At 39.8% G+C, this 20,193-nt stretch overlaps 1 protein-coding gene across 1 annotated transcript in view; it reads left to right on the top strand.

Annotated features, from left to right (window-relative positions):
* The window catches only part of LOC126368551 (probable G-protein coupled receptor 158), an 81,265-nt gene extending 65,122 nt beyond the window's left edge, over positions 1 to 16,143 (top strand). The window contains exons 3-12 of the mRNA XM_050012571.1: positions 266 to 570; positions 839 to 1,055; positions 1,673 to 1,906; positions 2,518 to 2,586; positions 4,391 to 4,558; positions 4,772 to 4,981; positions 5,301 to 5,504; positions 5,624 to 5,824; positions 9,809 to 9,829; positions 10,489 to 16,143. Of these exons, the coding sequence (XP_049868528.1) occupies positions 266 to 570; positions 839 to 1,055; positions 1,673 to 1,906; positions 2,518 to 2,586; positions 4,391 to 4,558; positions 4,772 to 4,981; positions 5,301 to 5,504; positions 5,624 to 5,824; positions 9,809 to 9,829; positions 10,489 to 10,644 (1,785 nt within the window). The 3' untranslated portion in view covers positions 10,645 to 16,143. The remainder of the gene's footprint in view (positions 1 to 265; positions 571 to 838; positions 1,056 to 1,672; positions 1,907 to 2,517; positions 2,587 to 4,390; positions 4,559 to 4,771; positions 4,982 to 5,300; positions 5,505 to 5,623; positions 5,825 to 9,808; positions 9,830 to 10,488) is intronic.
* Positions 16,144 to 20,193: the final 4,050 nt, after the last annotated feature.

Genomic DNA, 20,193 nt, shown 5'->3' with positions numbered 1-20,193 from the left:
TTAATTTTTTTTTGGAACTGTTTACTAATTCATATAAGCTAATTTTCAAAAAGTTTTGACAAAATGGCCCTCACACCACATGCTTTTAAGGCATAAAATAAGGAGTCGTTACTTGAGCAGTGTCATGCGGTTTGGGCGGCGCAATAATAATTTATACCTAATAATACCCTAGTTTATGAGGTTAGTTATTGATCTTTCAACCTACAAGAGAGAAGAAGAAGACTGATTCCTTTCGTCACTCAACCCTTTATTGTCAAATTCACAGAATGTGGTGGAGTACGAAGCAGCGGCTATCCACGCGGCGCGCGCGCTCTCAGAACTGGTGAAACGCAATGAGGCGAACGAGGAGACTGCAGCTAACATGGCCCGCACGGTGGCGCGGACCCCGCTGGACCCCCCGCCCGCCGCCGTGGCCCTCGGGGCCCCCCGGCTGCACATCGGCGTGCTCTTCATCGTGGACGTACATCGGCTCGTCATCTTCCAGCAGAACAACTCCGCCTCGCTGCAGCAGTTCTGGCGGACTCTTGCCTCCGCGTGGAATGCGAGTTCTGTTGTGTGGTCCAATGCTTGGTAAATATGGCGGTCGTAAATACCTATTTATTTTTAGCATTATTTGGATACGACTAGCAAAGATAGTTTAGTATGAATAGATAACATATACTCGCAAAAATATTGCAGATTTTTATATTTTTCGGAATTTATTGATAAATTTTGAACCACGCAACAAATGGACACTCCTATTATCCAAAGGATGTCCGGAAGAAAATGCTATCTAATAATTGCTAATAAGGCCACCTTTACTATCAGTGTATATTGTATTGTAAATATGGTGTTCCAGGTTTTCATGCGAAGAAGGCTTCGGGTGGTGGGGTGGCGCGGCGGCGGCGCACGGCGCGTGGCCAGTGCGCGCGGCGGCAGCGCTGTTCCGGCGCATCCCCACAGTGCCATGCGAGGAGGCCATGCACCCCTGGCTTGGAGGCCCGCCACGCTGCCACCCGGCCTCCACCGACTGCGAGGCTATCCCCACCTCGCTCACACACGACCGGCCGCTAGAGGTAACGTGTAGGACAGCGACATCTTGCGAGGCCTTGTGAATACTCTTGCATGAGAGGAGGCCCACCGCCTACTGCCAGGCTATCCCCACCTTGGTCACATAATATGACAGCGCAGTAGGTAGAGAAAACGTGTTACGCTTACTGCGAAAGCAAGGAGCTGAGGTTCAGGACCTGACTGAGTCAGACTTACACTCTGGTCTTCTTCTTATCGTGTCGATGGCAAACTAAAGGTGTTAGTGACACTGTTCGGGATACTGAGAGAGTTAATATCAAGTAGAATTTTACGTCGCAAAAGTATGGAACTGAAAATAATATTAAAAATCACTAACATTTTTATGAGTTAAGCGAAGGGAAATTCCACTTGATATTAACTCAGAATCTCGGACTGAATCATCCCTCTCAGTATTTGAGGCGGTGTCACGAATACCTTCGGGGTTACAGGCGTACAGTCATGAGCAATATCATGTACCCACTTTAGAACCTTGTCGCACTATCATATTTGACATTTAATGAGAATTACGGTTTCATTTGCAAAAATGTTAATGTGACATGGTTTTAAAGTGTATATATGTTAGTACTCGCGACCGTACTATGCTATGCTATGTCACTTGTTCCAGTACCGGTGCAAGTGCCGCGCGGGGTACTGGCAGGCGGGCGCGGGCGGCGCGGGCTGGGTGGGGTCGAGCGCGCTGGCGGAGGGTGAGCTGTCGTGTGCCCCGTGCGGGCCCGTGGGCGACGCCGCCGCCTGCCTCGCTGACGTGTACCGCGCCGCGCTGCTCGCCGCCAACCTCGCCGGCATGCTGCTTTGCCTCGTCATCGGCCTCGTCATATTCAAGAAGAGAAAGTGTAAAGTAAGTGCTGGGGGGTTAAAATGGCCACATCGAAGCACTTCGACTAAGAAAGCAATATTGCTATTTGACATTTGTTTGCATTGCGCACTTACTTTTATATGCGCAAATGTCAAATTGCAATATTGTTTTTTTAGATGAATTGCTTCGATGTGGCCTTTTTAACCACCCTGGTTTTACGACTTCAGGCGTAAGACCGAATGTACTTTCGAAATCCAAACCCTGTTGTTTAACTGTCGTGTGTGGAAATCTTGGCCTTAGGACGTTAATGCTGGCACGCTCTTTAAATTGGTAGTTGAGAAGACCGTAGGTACCTACAACTACCAATCCATAATCGCGTTAGGAAAAGTTACTTTACTTCCTGTTATTATGGTTATATTTACCAACTATCTGAGAAGTATCTCAAGGTCTCTGTCATTGTTATGATATAACGTCAAAGCCTATTGAACTATGGACTGCTGGTGGTTTATTTCTAGTGTTTTCCGTAGATAAAAATTATGTAACTAAAATAAAAAAATAAAGTGTTTTCTTTTGAGTGCCGTGTTATAAGCGAGGAAAATCCAGAAACTACTTAATATGGGTAATTAGTTAATTAAATGGACTTTTTTTTTCAGGCTGTGGCGATGGGCATGTGGACAGTATTGGAAGTGGTGCTGGTTGGAGCTCTGTTAATTTACGCTTCAGTAAGTAAAACATAATAATAAACTATGTCAATTCTTCTCCTATCTTGTGGGCTGTGAGGTGAATTTCCAACTTCATCAACCCTGGTGCCAGGGTTATTATTGAGCCGCCAAAGGCCCCTGACATGGCTCATATAATGACTACTTACTTACATCAGTAAGTAGTAACGGGGACCAACGACTTAACGTGGCTTCCGAATGTCCTAACCAAACTAGGGATCATAAAGTGATTTTTGTGATAAGTCCCCACCGGGATTCGAACCCGGGACCTCCGGATCGTGAGCCCAACGCTCAACCACTGGACCACGGAGGGCCTTAACTATGTCAATTATATTCTGCTATAAAGACTCCTTTTAGAACGTTGTAGAGTCAGTGACATAGGCAGCGACGTAGTGCGCCGTACCCCCAATGTTAGAGGCTCCTTAGTCTGTCCCCTTTTTGTATGCGTAGAGCCTATTTTCGTGGCAAACACAAAAATCCTGTATTCTATTTTTTTTTTTTACTTGTATGTAAATAAACCTTATACATTACTTTACTTGACTTTGGCAGAGAGTAACGCCTTCGTATGGCTATCCCCATGTTGCTTTAAGAACCCCCCCCCCCCCCCCGTCCTGTACAAAACAAACACTTCAAAATAAGAGGTTTATTTGTTTGGTACTTTATTCCATTTTTAAACAGTTTATCATGACTGCAAAAAGATTAAGATCGATGAAAATCCGCTATTTTGACAACTGTCACTTAAGTTGATCTGTCGCTGTTATCAGTACATTCCGTTTTGCATGTTTGTTTAACTATACTATATACTTACATAAAATCGAAAAGTTACTGACAAGGCGACTGACTCACTGAGTGACTCACTCATTCATCACGAAATCTCAGCTACTACTATTGCTAGGAGTTTCAAATTTCGCACGGGATTTCCTTTTTGGACGTACGGTCACGAGCATTGATATGTATACACTTTGGTACTGTGTCACATTCACATTTTTGCAAATGAAACCGTAAGTCTCACTAAATGTCAAATATGTTAGTGCGACAGAGTCCTAAAGTGGGTACATTATATTATGTAGGTGCTCACTAAGACGGGATTTTGTGAAATGCGTGGGTTTGATAGCCAGATCGTAGAATTGATCATTTGTTCGACCACTTCATGAAATAGCCAACTTAAGTTGACCATATCGTTGAAACGTCAACGTTTTAATGATATTTCAATCAACGTTTGGCCATATTGTAAATGTAGGCGGTGTCCATGCTATGTGGTGTAATAAAAATGCGTACTTATAGTCAATTAATTTCTTAGTTCCGCAGTTTACGCCCATAAGCCTCCTTCAATATTGTGTACAGTCATGAGCAATATCATGTAGTCAACATTTAATGAGACCTATGGTGTAATTTCTCAAAAAAAGTTATATTGACATGGTTTTATTGTATGTCGTGTGGCCTTAGGGGGTGGTGTTCCCTAAGGGAGTCTCTACGTATCAGTAGCGTATAGTTGGAGTTCATAAATGAAATCACTGAACCAGTTCAATTGACCATTTTTAATAAACACTGTCAGTAAGTTTGGCTAAAACTAAGTTCGTCACAAAGTCCCCAATATAGATCGCGCGCTGTATATAAATATCAGAAAAGCCAATTAGGAGGCGTGTTGCTCCGTTGCCCAGACCGTAGAGACTGCCGAGGCGAAGGGCTGCCTCCGTTAGCTGTGCGCTAGCGCTGTGTCAGCACCTACAGTTTCAAATGTATACCATATTAGTAGGTACTCATGGCCGTACTAGTCTGCGAACGTAAGATTCTGATGTACTTTCAGGCAGCATCGCAATACATACTATCGTCATACTGGCGATGTATAGCGGGCGCGTGGTTCCGCGAGCTAGGCTTCGTGGCATGCTACGGCTCCGTGGTGCTGCGGCTGTGGGTGTTACTGGCTGAGTTCCGTACCAGGAAGGCGCACCGGTGGACGCCGCGGGACTCCGAGGTACGGCTTGTGCCATAGAATCCTTTTTTTTACGTGACTTATTTTAGATTTGCCGCAAATAGCATTAAATACTTGGCCAGGCATCTATATATCCGCTGTAAGCGCTTTTTTGAAAAATGACATTCTGATGTGAATTGCATCGATAACTTTGTCTTATAGGCTTGTTTTGCCTTGGAGGCTTTTGCTAATACGTATTTCCTCGATATTTTGCAGGTGCTCCGCGTGGTGGGCGCAATGATATCAGGAGCGGCGTGCTACCTAGCGGCGTTCACGGCGACGACGGCGTGCTGGGAGGACGAGGGGGAGGAGGACGGCTGCGCACGCGCCGCCTGGCACCACGTCACTGCCGCCGCGGAGCTCCTGCTGCTGTTAGCGGGGCTGAGAATAGCGTACGCTGCCAGAAATGCCAATGTGCCATTCCAGGTACTAGTCCTTTTCGTTTTATGTAAGTAGTGAATCGTACGAAACGTGATGAAACTTGACCTTAGTAAATATCGGCAGGTTTACGTGTTATTTTTTTTCTTATTTCCTTATGTACCTATTGATTATTACTGAATGACACCTTCCCGGACTCCCATTCTGTATAATTGCCTGGATGAAACTGCTATTTAACGATCATGCCGCTGACTTCTTTTGTCTAGTCGGACTTGCTATGTTTATTTATGTGTTTTGAACTGTCTATTTCATATTGGACCTTATGCTCGTTCCTACCTAAGTGTCCTACTATTCTTACCTTCTATAGGAGCGCGGCTGGCTGGCGGCGGCTCTATGCTGCGAGGCATTCTGCGGCATGTTGTGGCGCGGCGCGGCGTACATGGGCGCGGCGCCCGAGCGTTCCCCGCTGGCGGCGGCGGCGCGTGCGCACCTCTCTGCCGGCGCGGCTCTGGCCTGCGTGCTCGCGCCCCGCCTGTGGCACGGCTACCGGGCAAGGTCTCTCGCGCAGGAAGTGAGTTATTATAAACTTGTTTTTCACATATACAGGTTCCCATGAATTCAAAGAATCACTTTTTTACAATCCTTCTCAACTCTACTCTTCACCACTGCGCACACTGCGTAATTTTGCAGGTATCTCGCCGCGGCCCAGCAGAAGGTTTCAGCTGCGTGGAGGGCGAGGAAGAGCCGACCTCGGAGGAGGTACGGGCGGAACTCAAGAGGCTGTATGTCCAGTTGGAAATCCTGCGCAACAAGACGCTGAGGAGAGACAACCCGCACATCAGCAAGCGACGCGGGGGACGCAAGCCGCCGCACCGGCGGTTCTCATTGCAGGTAAACGGTTAAGTCAGCATAGATAAAGCATTGAAAATATACGAATAATTATCGCTAGCCTCCGTGGTCCAGTGGTTGAGTGTTGGGCTGACGATCCGGAGGTCCCGAGTTCGATACGCAGTGGCGACAAATCACAAAAATTGCTTTGTAGCTTGGTCAGGACATTACAGCCTGATCACCTGATTGTCCGAAAGTAAGATGATCCGTGCTTCGAAAGGCACGTTAAACCGTTGGTCCCGGTTACTACTTACTGATGTTAATAAGTAGTCGTTACATGAGCCATATCAGGGGCTTTGGCGGCTCAGTAGTAACCCTGACACTAGGGTTGATGAGGTTGATAGTCCACATCTGAACCTACACGAGAGAAGAATATTATCGAAGGGTACGAAATTGCGAAACATTAAAGTCAAATCTAAATCAGCATTGAACACAGCAACAGTCAGAATATTCGAATCATTATTCGAAGAGCGTATTAGTAAGTACTTATTTATCATTTTGCATAACCAGTTTTGCTATGATATGCATGGTCAAATCTACAACATCAGAGGAAATAGGGTTGAATTAGTCTTAACATCCACTTAAGAAGTATATGTATAAATATGTACGTTTGTATCTACACTGACTGTACAGTCTACCACATATCTATTACTGTTGTTCGAAATTATACAGATTTCTACCCTATGTTTTCCTTCGCCAAAGGCAAAACACTTATGTGTTTCCTAGGTACAAAAAAAGTAAAGTAAGTTATTTTAAATTGTTGATTTCCTAGGTTGTATATAATATAATAATAATAACTTATTGAATGAAATGGCAACAAAGATCCGGCTGTTAGTAACAATTTACTTACAGCTATGTCAGTAACAAAGACACCTGCTTTGTCAAAACAATATAAGTAATATAGGTATAAATAAAATGTGGAGTTATGGTTTAAAAAAATAAACATACCTGTATGTTCAAAAGTGACAGCTGAAAAGCTTACAAGCTTTCAAGCTTAGCCCAGCTGACGTTAGCCCACCCTCCGTTGCTATTTTGTAAAAAGTAAATTACCCACGACCAATGTTTTTAATTTACTTTACAAGGCAATTTTGAACTTTCAGTAAAAGATTTACTTACAGTTTTTTTATATATGTGACAAGTAATAGTAATTAATTCATTAGACTGTAATTCACTTAATTTTCAATAATACAATTTACGTCCTTTGAATGTTGGAGATACTAATTTAATGGTAACACAATGGCGTCAGTGGTACTACTTACGTCATCAAACGGCTAGCAATGGCGGCTTTTCATATTCAAATTCAAATTCAAAAATATCTTTATTCAGTAGGTAACATAGTTACACTTTGAATCGTCAATTTTACATAACGAACGTCTCATCCGCCTAAAACTACTGCAGCTTCTCACAACCTGTATAGCCGGGGAAAAGAAGCTGCAAGAAAAACCTCGGCACAGGGCCCTAGACGTTCTTTAAAAAAAATAAAAATAAACATAAAATATTGGTATACAATTGAGTAATTTAGCTGCCTAATATCAGTTCTCAGACAGTTAATCACATGCATTCATATCTTCTAAATAATCACTAACTTTATAATAATCTTTTTTTGTAAAGGTTTTGTTTAACTACTGTCTTAAAACAGTTGCAAGGCAAATTCTGAATGTCAATGGGAATCGGATGTCATAGGATTGACTATACCTGGTTTTGTAACACCATGAGAACATTGACGCCTCCATGCCTTCACTGCCTTATTAGCACCTTGAGAGAGTGTCTGAGGTAAGGGAGGTCACCATCTTCGTCTGTTCATGCTTGGTTCCATGGAATGAAATGAGCGATAGATCGAGCTCTTATTTTGTCGTTCAATGTACTGGTTAGCATTAGTGCTGGTAGCAATGTAATGTAATCCAACAAATGTCACGATGAAGCCAGCTTTTTGGAGTGATATAGAACTTACCAACAAACACCTGAATATTAACATTCCTTAATAATAAAATACAGTAGGTAGAGAAAATAGATATTAGGATAGTTCGAACACCGGAAGTCAATATCGTTACCGTGAACGCAAAAATATCCTAGACTATGTTATCTTTTTTAAATATCCTGTTAGAACGTATGTATCTCACTAACTTACGTAAGTTGTGTAGCAGAGTACAAACTCTCCTTTTTACCGCCAATCATTTTAAATGTCGAAAATGTCGTTCCATTTCACACAATTCCTTTTATTATGCGTTAACGCATTTTACCTCTATATACAGGGTGTTAGTGACATCGTAACGAATACTCAGAGGGATGATTCAGACCATGATTCTGAGTTAATATCAAGTGGAATTTTCCGTCGCAAAATTCACGATATCTTTTATTTTATTTTTTTAATTATTTTCAATTCTATAGTTTTGCGATGGAAAATTCGACTTGATATTAACTCAGAATAATCAGCTGAATCTTCCCTCTCAGTATTCGTTACGATGTCACTTACACCCCACACATACAGTAGCCATACAAGTAGGTATGGGTGTTAGTGACACTGTAACGAATACTGAAGGGGATGATTCAGACCATGATTCTGAGTCGATATCAAGTGGAATTTCCTGTCGGATAAGCCATGAAAATTTTAGAGCTTAAGTATTTAAATTATTTTCCGTTCCATACTTTTGCGACGGAAAATTCCACTTGATATCAACTCAGAATTATGGCCTTTTTTTTTCGTTTTCGTTACGATGTCACTAACACCCTGTATATTGCTCACCATCTATTATTGCTTTACTGTGGCCGTGGCCACTATCTTTAACTGTGATCTACGTGTCCACTGCATCTTATTTTCTTTATATTGTATTTTATGTGCCTCCGTGGTCTAGTGGTTAGAGCGTTAGGCTCACGATCTGGAGGTCCGGGTTCGATTCCCGATGGGGACATTGTCGAAATCACTTTGTGAGACTGTCCTTTGTTTGGTAAGGACTTTCAGGCTTGAATCTCCTGATTGTCCGTAGTCCTAGTTGGTCCCGGCTATTAGCCATAAAAACACCTCCACCAGCCCGCATTGGAGCAGCGTGGGAGTATGCTCCATACCCCCTCCGGTTGATTGAGGGGAGGCCTGTGCCCAGCAGTGGGATGTATATAGGCTGTTTATGTTATGTTTATGTACAGTCATGAGCAATATAATGTACCCACTTTAGGACTAACATTATTTGACATTTAGTGAGACTTGCAATTCAATTTGTCAAAAAAGTTAATGTGACATGGAACCAAAGTGTATACATATTAAAGCTCGTGATCGTACTTTATGTATTATCGTAAGTTCCTGTTTGTGAACTGCAAATTAATAAACTGTTTACTGTTCGACACCTTTCTTACTACTACCTACTCCTGTGGTACTGCTCTGCCGGCACGTCGGGACTCCAGGTCTCAACCTCCACCGACCGCAGACACAACTGGATATTTGCATAAATATCAGACATTCTAGGATTTTTTGCGTTAACGTTAATGAAGTTGACCACTGGCGTTTGAAAATCTACTTATTAATATTTAGATAGTGTAATGGCAGCATAGGATTTCAGAACAAGCTTATATAACATAAAGTTTATATGAAACAATATGACGACTGTATTAGGTTTCTTTTTCCTTGTAATTTATTGTTGAGTTCCATCTAGACACCCTGTTGTTTTCACTGAAATCGTTGTCATATTGTGTTTTGTCCAAATCTTTTCATACTTAATTCCTTTTCCTACAAAATCCTATACTAAATTTGTATTATTAGTTGATTACTGTTTGTGTTCGATGTTAGATCTATCCTGTCCTCTTGATTATTTACAACTTCTTATGTTAGCTGTGTTAGATACTATATTTATTTATTTATTTATTTATTTATTTATTTATTTATTGCTTCATGTGTATCCTATTGTCTTGATACCTACATAGGTAACATGACCCGTCAGTGTTCTATCTTCACCCTCATTAATGAACGTTTCATCTTCCATCCTACTCCGACTTTAGAAAAAGGGCAGTCGTGATAAGGTAAGGAGGTGTGGAATTTACGCATGCGCACTCGTGTGGAGCACCCGGTACCTGCATGCCCCCTGGATGTCCCTCGGCCCGGCACTGTAGCAGCGGCATCGCGGCGACACACAGCACACCCGGCCCACCCCCACACCTATCTGTCGCAATGTCTCCAATGTTCGCTTTCTCTGTTCCACGTTCGTCTGACGGATCGTCCTTCAGTCGTCAGTCTACTCGAGCTCCTGCACTAACAAATCTACTTTGCCGTCTGGCTTCTCTTCTTCTATGTTTTAAAGTTCCGCAAATTTGGTCGCAATTCGAACCCCGTTTGACTCGGCTTCACTCCCGGCTACACGCTACGTTTGTAGTTAGAACGTGAAACATGTTGATTTGTGTCGAGGTTGCTTATTAACACTCTCGTTTTATAGATTAAGAGCTGTATTCCTGTGAATTCAAAAAGCATATTAATTCAATAAAAAGCATTTTTAATACTGCACTAAAGGCAAATTGTGCAGCAATGTTACCACTCTTACGTACTAACAGTTCAAACAGCATAATCACCTCAATAAATGATAAAGATTTTACTAAAATACGGCTCTCAATCACCGTAAAATCAACACGTTTCAATAGAACCGCGCGGTCTACGTCAGCAGTTTGACTTACTTTAATGTTTACAGGCTCTGCAGGCGCGACGGGGAGGCAAGGGCAAGAGTGGGGGTAGCGCCAGCGCAGTCGAGGCCAGCGAGGCGGGGGACGCCTCGAGGACTCCCGAGGACTCCGTATGCTCTAACGAGGGCCCCTCGCACTACACCGACGGCGACACCCAAGCATGATGGTCCCCCAAATACCGTGACGTTTTTATGTGACACTTAAAGAAGTTCAGCAAATTGATGTTCATTTGACTTAACTTTGGTTGACGGTAAGTTGGACTGGTTGTTTTTATTACGACGTTTGAGAGATAAGAATGAGGTAAAATTGTGATTATTAATCTGTTTCTGGTGTACTTTGTAGAACATATTTCTCACGGAACAGTACAATACGAAGGAATAAGTCGTTTTCGTATTTAGATTACGATGATTTACATTCTCAATACTATATTCTTGTATTTATATTATGCTTGGGAATATTATAAATGTTTCTTGGCTTTCCGATAGCAAAGATTCATAATTTGTTATTGACGATCGGATAAATATAAATGAAGCATTGCTAAGTACAATCGATCCAGGGTTAAAGAGCTCAAATACCCATCAAAAGTTTCTCGGTCCACCCTTGCCTTTGATTTGATGATCCCTGATTCCCTTTTCGCTTTTAGAAAGTGACAGGTATAACTTATTTGGCACTAATGTTATCGCAAGACGCGGTGGCAGTCGCGGTTGGCAGTGAAGCGGATGGCAAGGTAGTATTGACTTGTATGTAACCATTATACTTAATATTTTGTAATAAACTATTTCTATTCTATTCTCAACACGCGTGCACCGTCCCGCCCCGCGGAAGACCGCTCTGTCGACTGCGTCGTATGATAAACGCCTAAGACGCCTTTTAGTACGGTTCCTGAACCTATCCGAAAATAAGTAACCACTTGACCGAAAAGAGTAATAAGTACCCTATTATGTTACTGGGACTGACTGTACTATATAGTACAATTTCACAATCCTGGATCCGCCACTGCTTAAGTAAGATCTGAAAAAGAGCATTTGCCACAGCGCTGGATACGATTAGGTCCTATATATGTTACTGGAATCAGTAACCTAGAGTCTTCCAGTGCTGATTAAAATTTTTGATATTACAAAATGGGCTTTCAGGGGCCACATCGAAGCAATTCATCTAAAAAAGCAATATTGAAATTTGACATTTGCGCATATAAAAGTAAGTGCGCAATGCACACAAATGTCAAATAGCGATATTTTTAGATGAATTGCTTTGATGTGGCCTTTTCAACTCCTCAGGACATTCACGATCCTACTAAAACAACATACCGGCCCCTTTAGCAATCTTTATGTATGCACCCTTACAATCGGGCTCGTGCACACCAAATTAAACGAAGACTTAACCATTGTATAGCAAAGGTGACTGTTAATTTATAACGTAATACATTGCCACTAGTCATTTGTTATTGTGGAATAAGAGAGTAGTAAGTACAATAAATTTACTGTACCGTAATAATATGGTACGGTACTCCACTATAAAGTGGAGTCAATGAAGTGGATTTCACTTTTTACTCGCCAGGGACAGGTGCGATTTTGATGACTTTTTTTGTTTTGCAGGGTTAGATTTTTATGTCATTTAAGATCAGAAACATCTTGAGAGAGGTAAAATCCAAAAATATTTCGATCACAAAAAATTGTGTTTTTTTTTGTTCAAACGATTGAGGACTTTTTTGGTTCTGTACAGAGACGGCTTCCGATTATTACCACTAAACCGTTTTTGCGTCTGAAAATCGGACCTGTCCCTAGCAAATATGAAGTTAGTTTGCTTTATTGGCTCCATTATTAACGTGTTAGATAGATTTAACTTTTATACCATTGGTTTAGAACAATTATCAAACGGGAGTCGGTAGAGTTAGGTCAAATCCCGAAGTTTGTGTTTCCAAAACATTAAAATCTTGGTGTTTTCAAGACTAAAGTGATAGAGGCATTTGCAAGGGGAACTTGACCACATTGTCACATACCATCAGTTAAGATTGTGGTCAAACGCGAACATGTAATACATACAAAAAAACTGTAGCATAAAGGATCAAGCTATTTCATGATACTTCGTATATACACCGAAACTAATATCGTAATTATTTACTTTCAACAATGAGTATTAGACCGCCTTTATCATGATGCGATTCATTTTGTAATTTGGCGACGGCATGAATGTTAATATACGTTGCCATACGTTTAATTTTATCGCGCGATTTTGTTCTAAACTCTACCGGATCCCGTTTCGAAATATCTAAGTATTTTTGCCTAGAATGTTAGTTTCAGAATCGGTCGATGTTTTCCTCAATGTATTGCCTCCACCAGCTTATTGTACTAGTGTCTACATTGTTACTTATGTACAGAGAGTCTTTATAAATATGTCTGTAGTTTCGTATGTTTGGTTGGTGTTGGTAATTTGATACCTAGTCGATACTTTATAAGTTCATGAGAAGTTGTTCCGTATTGCGTTCTAGCGTCTTCAGAAAAGCAATTTAGTGTAATTATTTAAAATTTCAATCTATATGTAGTGCTAACGGATAATTTTATGGAAATAGTAATAATTGCTATAACTTACTAAGGTAGAAGATTTTTATGTTCACTATTCACAAATAATACCTGGCATTTCATTTTTGATGCAAAAGTACAAGATGTTAATGATATTTGGCCGTGAACATATCAATGGGAAATGTTTACTGAAATTCCGGTTGAAGATTCCAATTGTTGAAATCTTAATAAGTGTTTTATTTTGCATTTACATACTTTATATATATACATTTTCACTAGCAACCAATATTATTAGTTATTTAGAACCAATCGTGAATAACATTGCCAAAGATGCAAATTGATCAAATACTTATTATATCCAAATTCAAATATAATCCTAAATAAAAATATATCTTACAGACGCGTAGACGTTCACGGTATAAGGCCATAAGAGTAACGGATATTTTATCAGGAATTTGTGGATTATGTCTTTTTGCTCTCTAGTTGTCGACCACTTAGTATACTTAGTTATAAGGGTCGGCGCAAATGGACCACCGTCTACTTTGGTGGCTGTCGCTCGCTACTGTCACATTTGTAACAGTGACAGATGCGCGCGACAGCCACGGGTGTTTTGACGCTGCCACATTTTATAGCCCGGTTTCTACTGCGTGATGCTAATAACTAAAGAGTTAAGGACCATAATAGGAGAACATATAACGGTTAACTGCTCTCTGTACAGCTGGAGCAGTGGCTAATGAAGGCATCTTATATGACCTGCAGCATCCACATGTAGCGAGGCACGAACACTGCTCCAGCGAGTGGCCACCGGTAGCTGCGATCCGTGACCCGTTTGCGCCGACAGTAATATTAAATGAAATCGGTGGAAAGACCTACCATAAATAAGCTATTCAAATTGTGAATGGAGCATAATGTACTAACAACGGAACTATGGTAATTTTATTTTTTTTAATCTAATTTTTGTCGAGACTTGAGCCACTCTTGGTGGTTATGCCAGCCTCATAGTACAGCGTTTAATGACAATCAAACCATCACTTTCAAGATCAATGTTACAGAAGTACACCATGCTGTTCAGGGATTGTTATTCATAAGAGACACAATACCGCTACGCTATCCGCTATCCGCGTCCAGTTCAACAACGCTTTTAGGGTGTTATTGCGGCTGCCTCGCTTCTGTAGCGCCTCGGGCATGTTCGCTGAAGCTCGCGTCGACTGCTTTTATACGACTATGAGGAAGCGATGCACGTCTCTGGTGCGCAGGGTGCGGGGCAGCGGCAACCCCGCCCTCTCGATGATAGGTGCGCGACTCGACTGCCCGTATCTGCGTAGATGCTGTGACTTGCATGTCACAGCATCTAATATTAGATAAGGCTACTAACATCTAGAATAAGTTTACTAACACATATGAGACATGTTTCGTGAATTAAATAAATTATTATTATTTATTATAATAAAGTATTTATATACAAGTATAGACGTTACGGATACTGAATCTGACAAGAGGCAATTATAGTAAGCAATATAATAATAATAAAATGTATATTGCAAGTAACCATTGACTCATATGTGTTAGTAAATGACTTATTTCTAGTGTTAGTATACAATAAAAAGAACAATATAAAACACTTATAATGCATTTGGGCGCGTGTAGTCCACTGCAGTAACGCAAATAGGAGCTCTCTATATATATAATATATCCTGCAGCCCAGATTACCACACACAATAGATAGGGTTTAGATTTTAAAAGGACTGGTATGAAAAACCAAACACTGTACTATTAAACAGAACGACCAGTTCAGTATAATTATTGATTATATTTCAATAAGATAACATTTACAATCGTCTCAATGCGCGTTAAGAATTATATCTGTCAAAGTACGTAAGCTAGTGTTGTGACGTTTATGAGGAGAGTGATGTATCAGTCAATATTAGATGGATCGATTATTTTCCATCCAGCAGTACCAGTAATTTGTACGTAAGTACTGTAGATTCAGTTATCGATAGGTTGACTTTCCCAGAATCCCCGACTACGATGTACATAGTGGTAAAATTCTTAATAATTATAGTTCGTTAGTACATTATGTGCAATCAAATGAATACCTACAGCATTTACCAAAGAACAAACTCCTTAATAAATATAATTATGTATTTAATGTTATCGACTGTAATATATAAATTAGTTTTTGTTATAAAATATTTGTATTTGTATTGTATAATAAGTATTTGTTTTTGCTTTAAAAGCGTTTTATAAATGGAATTGAAAAGTGCATTTGATGAGATCTAAATTACATTTTGTGGGGCCCGAGTCGGGTGTATGACACAATGTTTGATTTTGGCGTCATTTCTTGTTAGCATATTTTGTTCAGACGATAGACGACTGTATAGTTACACTATATAACACTGTTATTTGGTATAAGTAAGTAGATAATGTACTAAGTTGTGCCTTTTGTGTCTCTTCATGTTGTCATATTGTGTTTCTGTGTTATGCTGTGTACAATAAATTATTAAAATAAATAAATACACATTAATAACTGAATTAGACTCGTGATGGTAAATACGAGAATGAACGAAGTTGACCACCTGCTTTCAATCGTAATTTTATAATAAGTATTACTATCTTGCATTTGTATTATGTATATTTCTTGCTTATTGACAGATCTTTACTGTAGGTATAATGGAAACCTATTACCATTTTTAAGACTATTTTGTTTGATAAACTGTTCGTTTACCAGGTAAAAAATAAGTAACTCCTTTTGAGGTGGGCAGAGCCGCGCGCAAAAGAATTTGAACATTTCCCGCCACACAAAATATATTGCCGTAATGTATTGTAACAAGGTAGGTAACAACCCTTTTACCTATGTTGACGAATAAATGAATTTGAATTTTCATAAGATAATTAAAATATGTCAACAGCCACTGCACTCGACTCGTCGGCAACAGAAGTATTAAATATTTAGTAAATATTTATAATTACGAATATAACCAGATCACTGCGTTTACCGGGTATTAGAGTACGGCTGTATATAGTAGTGCTTAAGAGTTTGTAAGAGCGAATTCCGTTGTAATTATGCGTTGAGCTTGGTTCGGTGTGATGCCAAAAATAAATTATTATTATGATTATATTTATTGAATAAATGAAAGTTCTTAATTTTGTGTTTCATTGCTTGTATTTCCTCCATAGAGCAAAACGGGCCTGTAAACGAAGAAAAGTATGTACAGCGCCATCTATATTGTTTTTGAGGAATGTACTATGGAAAGTCCCTCATTGACTCGACGTTTCTATAAAAAAATGAAAAATGCTTTATTTACCAAAATAATTAACACAGCGGTTGAAGTTAAGTTATTAGAATACTTGTGATAGAGACTTCGCCCCTCCACTGACAATGTTACATTGCTTTTGGTTATATAGCCATAAAAAATTGAATGTTACAAAACTTGTTATACTTACAAAGAAAAGTAAAAACGAAAATTTAAAGTTTAAAGCAAGTACGTACGTGTATGTGTATGTGTGTGTGTGTTTGTATGTGTTATAAAAAGTTGTATTAAAAGTTGCACATGTTATACAAAGAAGAAACTTATGTTTTGAATGTAGAGGTTTAGTTACTTACTTAACAAAAATTTTAATACACTCACGAAATGTGGTCTGTGTTGACTGAAATAGCCACTCAATTTCCTTTTAATACCGCAAATATCTTTGTGGGACATGTAATTTTCGTACCACTTTCACCAGTTTCATTATTTTACTGTAAAATGAAATGAAAAATAACCGCACAGAAACACAGATAAGTAGGTAGGTACTGACTGAAGTCTTGCTTGCAAGTCCTCGCAAGTAAAGATTATAAGCAAAATATGAAATAACAGTATTAGGAATAAAAATAAATGTTTTTTTACTGTAGTAAAGGTTTTGATATTTGTTTTTGTTGAATAAAAATTTGGAAGTGTTTCGGTATTTTTGATTAAAAGTATATACTAAGTAAGTATATTTAATGAAGTACATTCGGTACAGTCATCATCATCAGCCGTATGACGCCCACTGCTGGGTATAGGCCTCCCCCAAGGATCTCCACGACTCCGTTGCTAGGCAACCGACGCGGCCATTACGGCTTCATAACAAGAATAGTTTCGTTAATTCTTTTTGTTATTATTATGAAAGAATGTCGCATCCGCGTAACATGGCAACGATCCCTGCAGTGCCTGCAGGGACAAAGGAAGGAAAATGTAGCGAATACAAAGATTGCCAAGGGATTGCTTGCAGTGAAGCCGGTTTATTTCGTCAGAACTGAAGATGAAACCTTAATATGTCAGGTAAGAGATAGTTATTAACCGGCAAAGTAGATGTCCACCGTAAATTAATGGGGTTAAGGTTTGCTGTACCTTACCTACGTGTGATCTTGATAGTTTCTTTCATACTAAATGGTAATGCTTGGCTTGAAATCGTAACGAGGTAACTCACATAGTGTTTTGATAGTATATTACGTTACGGGACAAGGAGATGCGGTGTAATAGTATCCATCTTACTTGAGTTTACTTGAATAAACACTTATGGACAAAGTTGACTGCAGCTGGTTACACGAATTTAGAATAAAATAACGGAACAGAAGAGGATGGAAAGGTCCTAACGCGCATTTTGTATGAGCACCGCTGTCGCCGGTTCAACCCCGCTTTCTTTTACTACTACTGCAAACACTGCATGTGTTAGTATATTTGTACCACAACGAATAATTTTATCTAGATTTACATGTATATAACAGGTTAGTAGTAATGCCTCTATGGCATTACAAGGAATAATACTACGTAATGCTCCAGTTGGGCATTATATTAAGTACGTATAAAAATCCTACATTCTAAGTAAGTAAGTAAATGTTTTTTTTTTGACCAAACTTACGCTAGCGCTGTCGTCCCTAACGCTGGTAACATTTTATTTAGAATATTTAAAGCCGTAGAAACAACCTCTATTGCCAAGATACTTAAACTAAGAAAACAACATTTTATACTTATTGTATTAGAGAAAAAAAACATTGTTATTGAAAAATAAATATTAGATTATCTATATTATTGCTTATTAAAGTAGTCAAAATTCTCACAAAATTCGAGTGACCGCGCTACGCTGTCCGTAGGCATGTACGTAGCATGGATGCTACGCACGTAGCAAAAATTCTAAATAGGGCATTTCATTACGTGCCTAAAAATGCATGGATTTGGAATTTACTTTTTGGGTCGTTTGGTTTAAATCTTAAGCTTCGCACACTAAATATATAATTATTATTGAAGTTTATGGAATTACTATAATATAAGTAAGAAAACTAAGTAAACTAATAAAAGACATCAACGATGCCCACTTACCCTTTAATGAACAATAATAAAAAATGATTATTTAGACAACATCTATACGCCCAATGATTAATATACAAATGAGACTTAGTAATTCATGCTTACTACATTTTATATCTTTTCACACACGTCCATACACACGTTCAGAAGGATACCAAGTACATTTCCTTTTAAACCATGTTGTCGTGACTAGGAGCACTGAGCTACCGAATGTAAAGGAATTCTTTTTATTTTATTGCAATAACAAACCGAATTCAATTGTTGTGGTCTAGCTATTTTAAAACCATTAGGCTGCAGTTAGAATATATTGTACGATATATTCCCATTATAGTTGGGAGTTCACATGGCTGTTGATGATAGATGTCTCGCTGTATAACTAAACACGGTACACGATTATCGCGCGCGGTATATTTTTTTCCATACCCTTAGGGGGTGATTTAAACAGACGAGATAAAAACTGTCCTATGTTCTTCAGTCATGTCAAACTATCTCCATACCAAATTTCATCTAAATCAGTTCAGCGGTTTAAGCGTGAAAAGGTAACAGACAGACGTAATTACTTTCGCATTTATAATATTAAATAAATAAATGTCAGGGGCCTATGGTGGCTCAATAATAACCCTGACACCAGGGTTGATGGGGTTGGTAATCCTCCTCACAACCCATACGATAGAAGAAGATATTAAATTATACTAAGTGTGTACTTATTATGTAGGTATCGACGTCATGTAACACGTAACACGATTAAATTAAAAATATATGTATTTGTATGCTCTAAACAAGTGAGGTGACCGCTTTAGAACTTGTTAACATTTCAATTGGCTGCCAAATAAGACGGGCCGGTGCCGGTGGCGTGTTACGGCTTTCCCGACACTCCGCGAACGCCAATCAATTGCCGTCATGTAGTTAACTTTACTACCTGCAATAATATTGCTATAGATCAGTGGTTCCCAAAGTTGACCATACACACGTTCAGAAGGATACAAAGTACATTTCCTTGATCCGTGCTTCGGAACGCACGTTAAGCCGTTGGTCCCGGTTACTACTTACTGTTGTAAGTACGTAGTCGTTACATGAGTCACGTCAGGGGCCTTTGGCGGCTCAATAATAACCCTGACACCGGGGTTGATGAAGTTGGTAATCCACCTCACACCCCACACGATAGAAGAAGAAGAAAGTTGACTGGACATGACTCATTTAACAAATACTTACTTAAGAAATTTGAGACTAACCTTGGCATAAGGAATAACTACAGTTGATGCTCAGGTTCCGTCGCGAACGGTTGCGGAGCTACTTTAGTGGAGTCAACAACTGTGTCAAGCGTTTTACTTGTAATTTGTGAGGGGAATCTTCGATTTTGAAGCTTTATTAATGCTTAAAAAGTAATATTATATTTTGACATTTGCGCAAATAAAAGTAAGTGCCAACAAATATCAAAAAGCGATATTGCTTTTTTCGATGTGGCCTTATTAAACCGCCTGACTTACTCGTTCGAACACTTGTTGTGTTCATTGTTTCAAATATAAACCGTCTCAGGCGAAGACCGCCCTGAGCCGAGGTTCGCGCCCAACTCCCCTCAGGCTTGTTGCCTTAAATTTTTGTAAGTACCGAGTGAAAGCCCTCAGCCTTCCCCATTTGTTCGGACAAGTAGTTAATGCCATCTGAGGCAAACCTACAATAAGCCACGTCAAAAAAAAACTGTGTGGCTTGGGCCGGACGGTCGGCCTAGTCGATTTTTTCTCCGACCAAAGAGTCGTGACCCACAGTTTGAGAAGTACTGCTATAGACCATATGGGTACTTCTTAGTTCTCCTATATGTGGCCAGTCCTAGTCGGCCGGCTTCGGCGGTACCACGGGCGTGTGTGCG

Source organism: Pectinophora gossypiella, chromosome 1, assembly GCF_024362695.1.
Source record: "Pectinophora gossypiella chromosome 1, ilPecGoss1.1, whole genome shotgun sequence".
Classification (NCBI taxonomy): Eukaryota; Metazoa; Arthropoda; class Insecta; order Lepidoptera; family Gelechiidae; genus Pectinophora; species Pectinophora gossypiella.
This window is presented reverse-complemented; position numbering and strand designations above follow the sequence as displayed.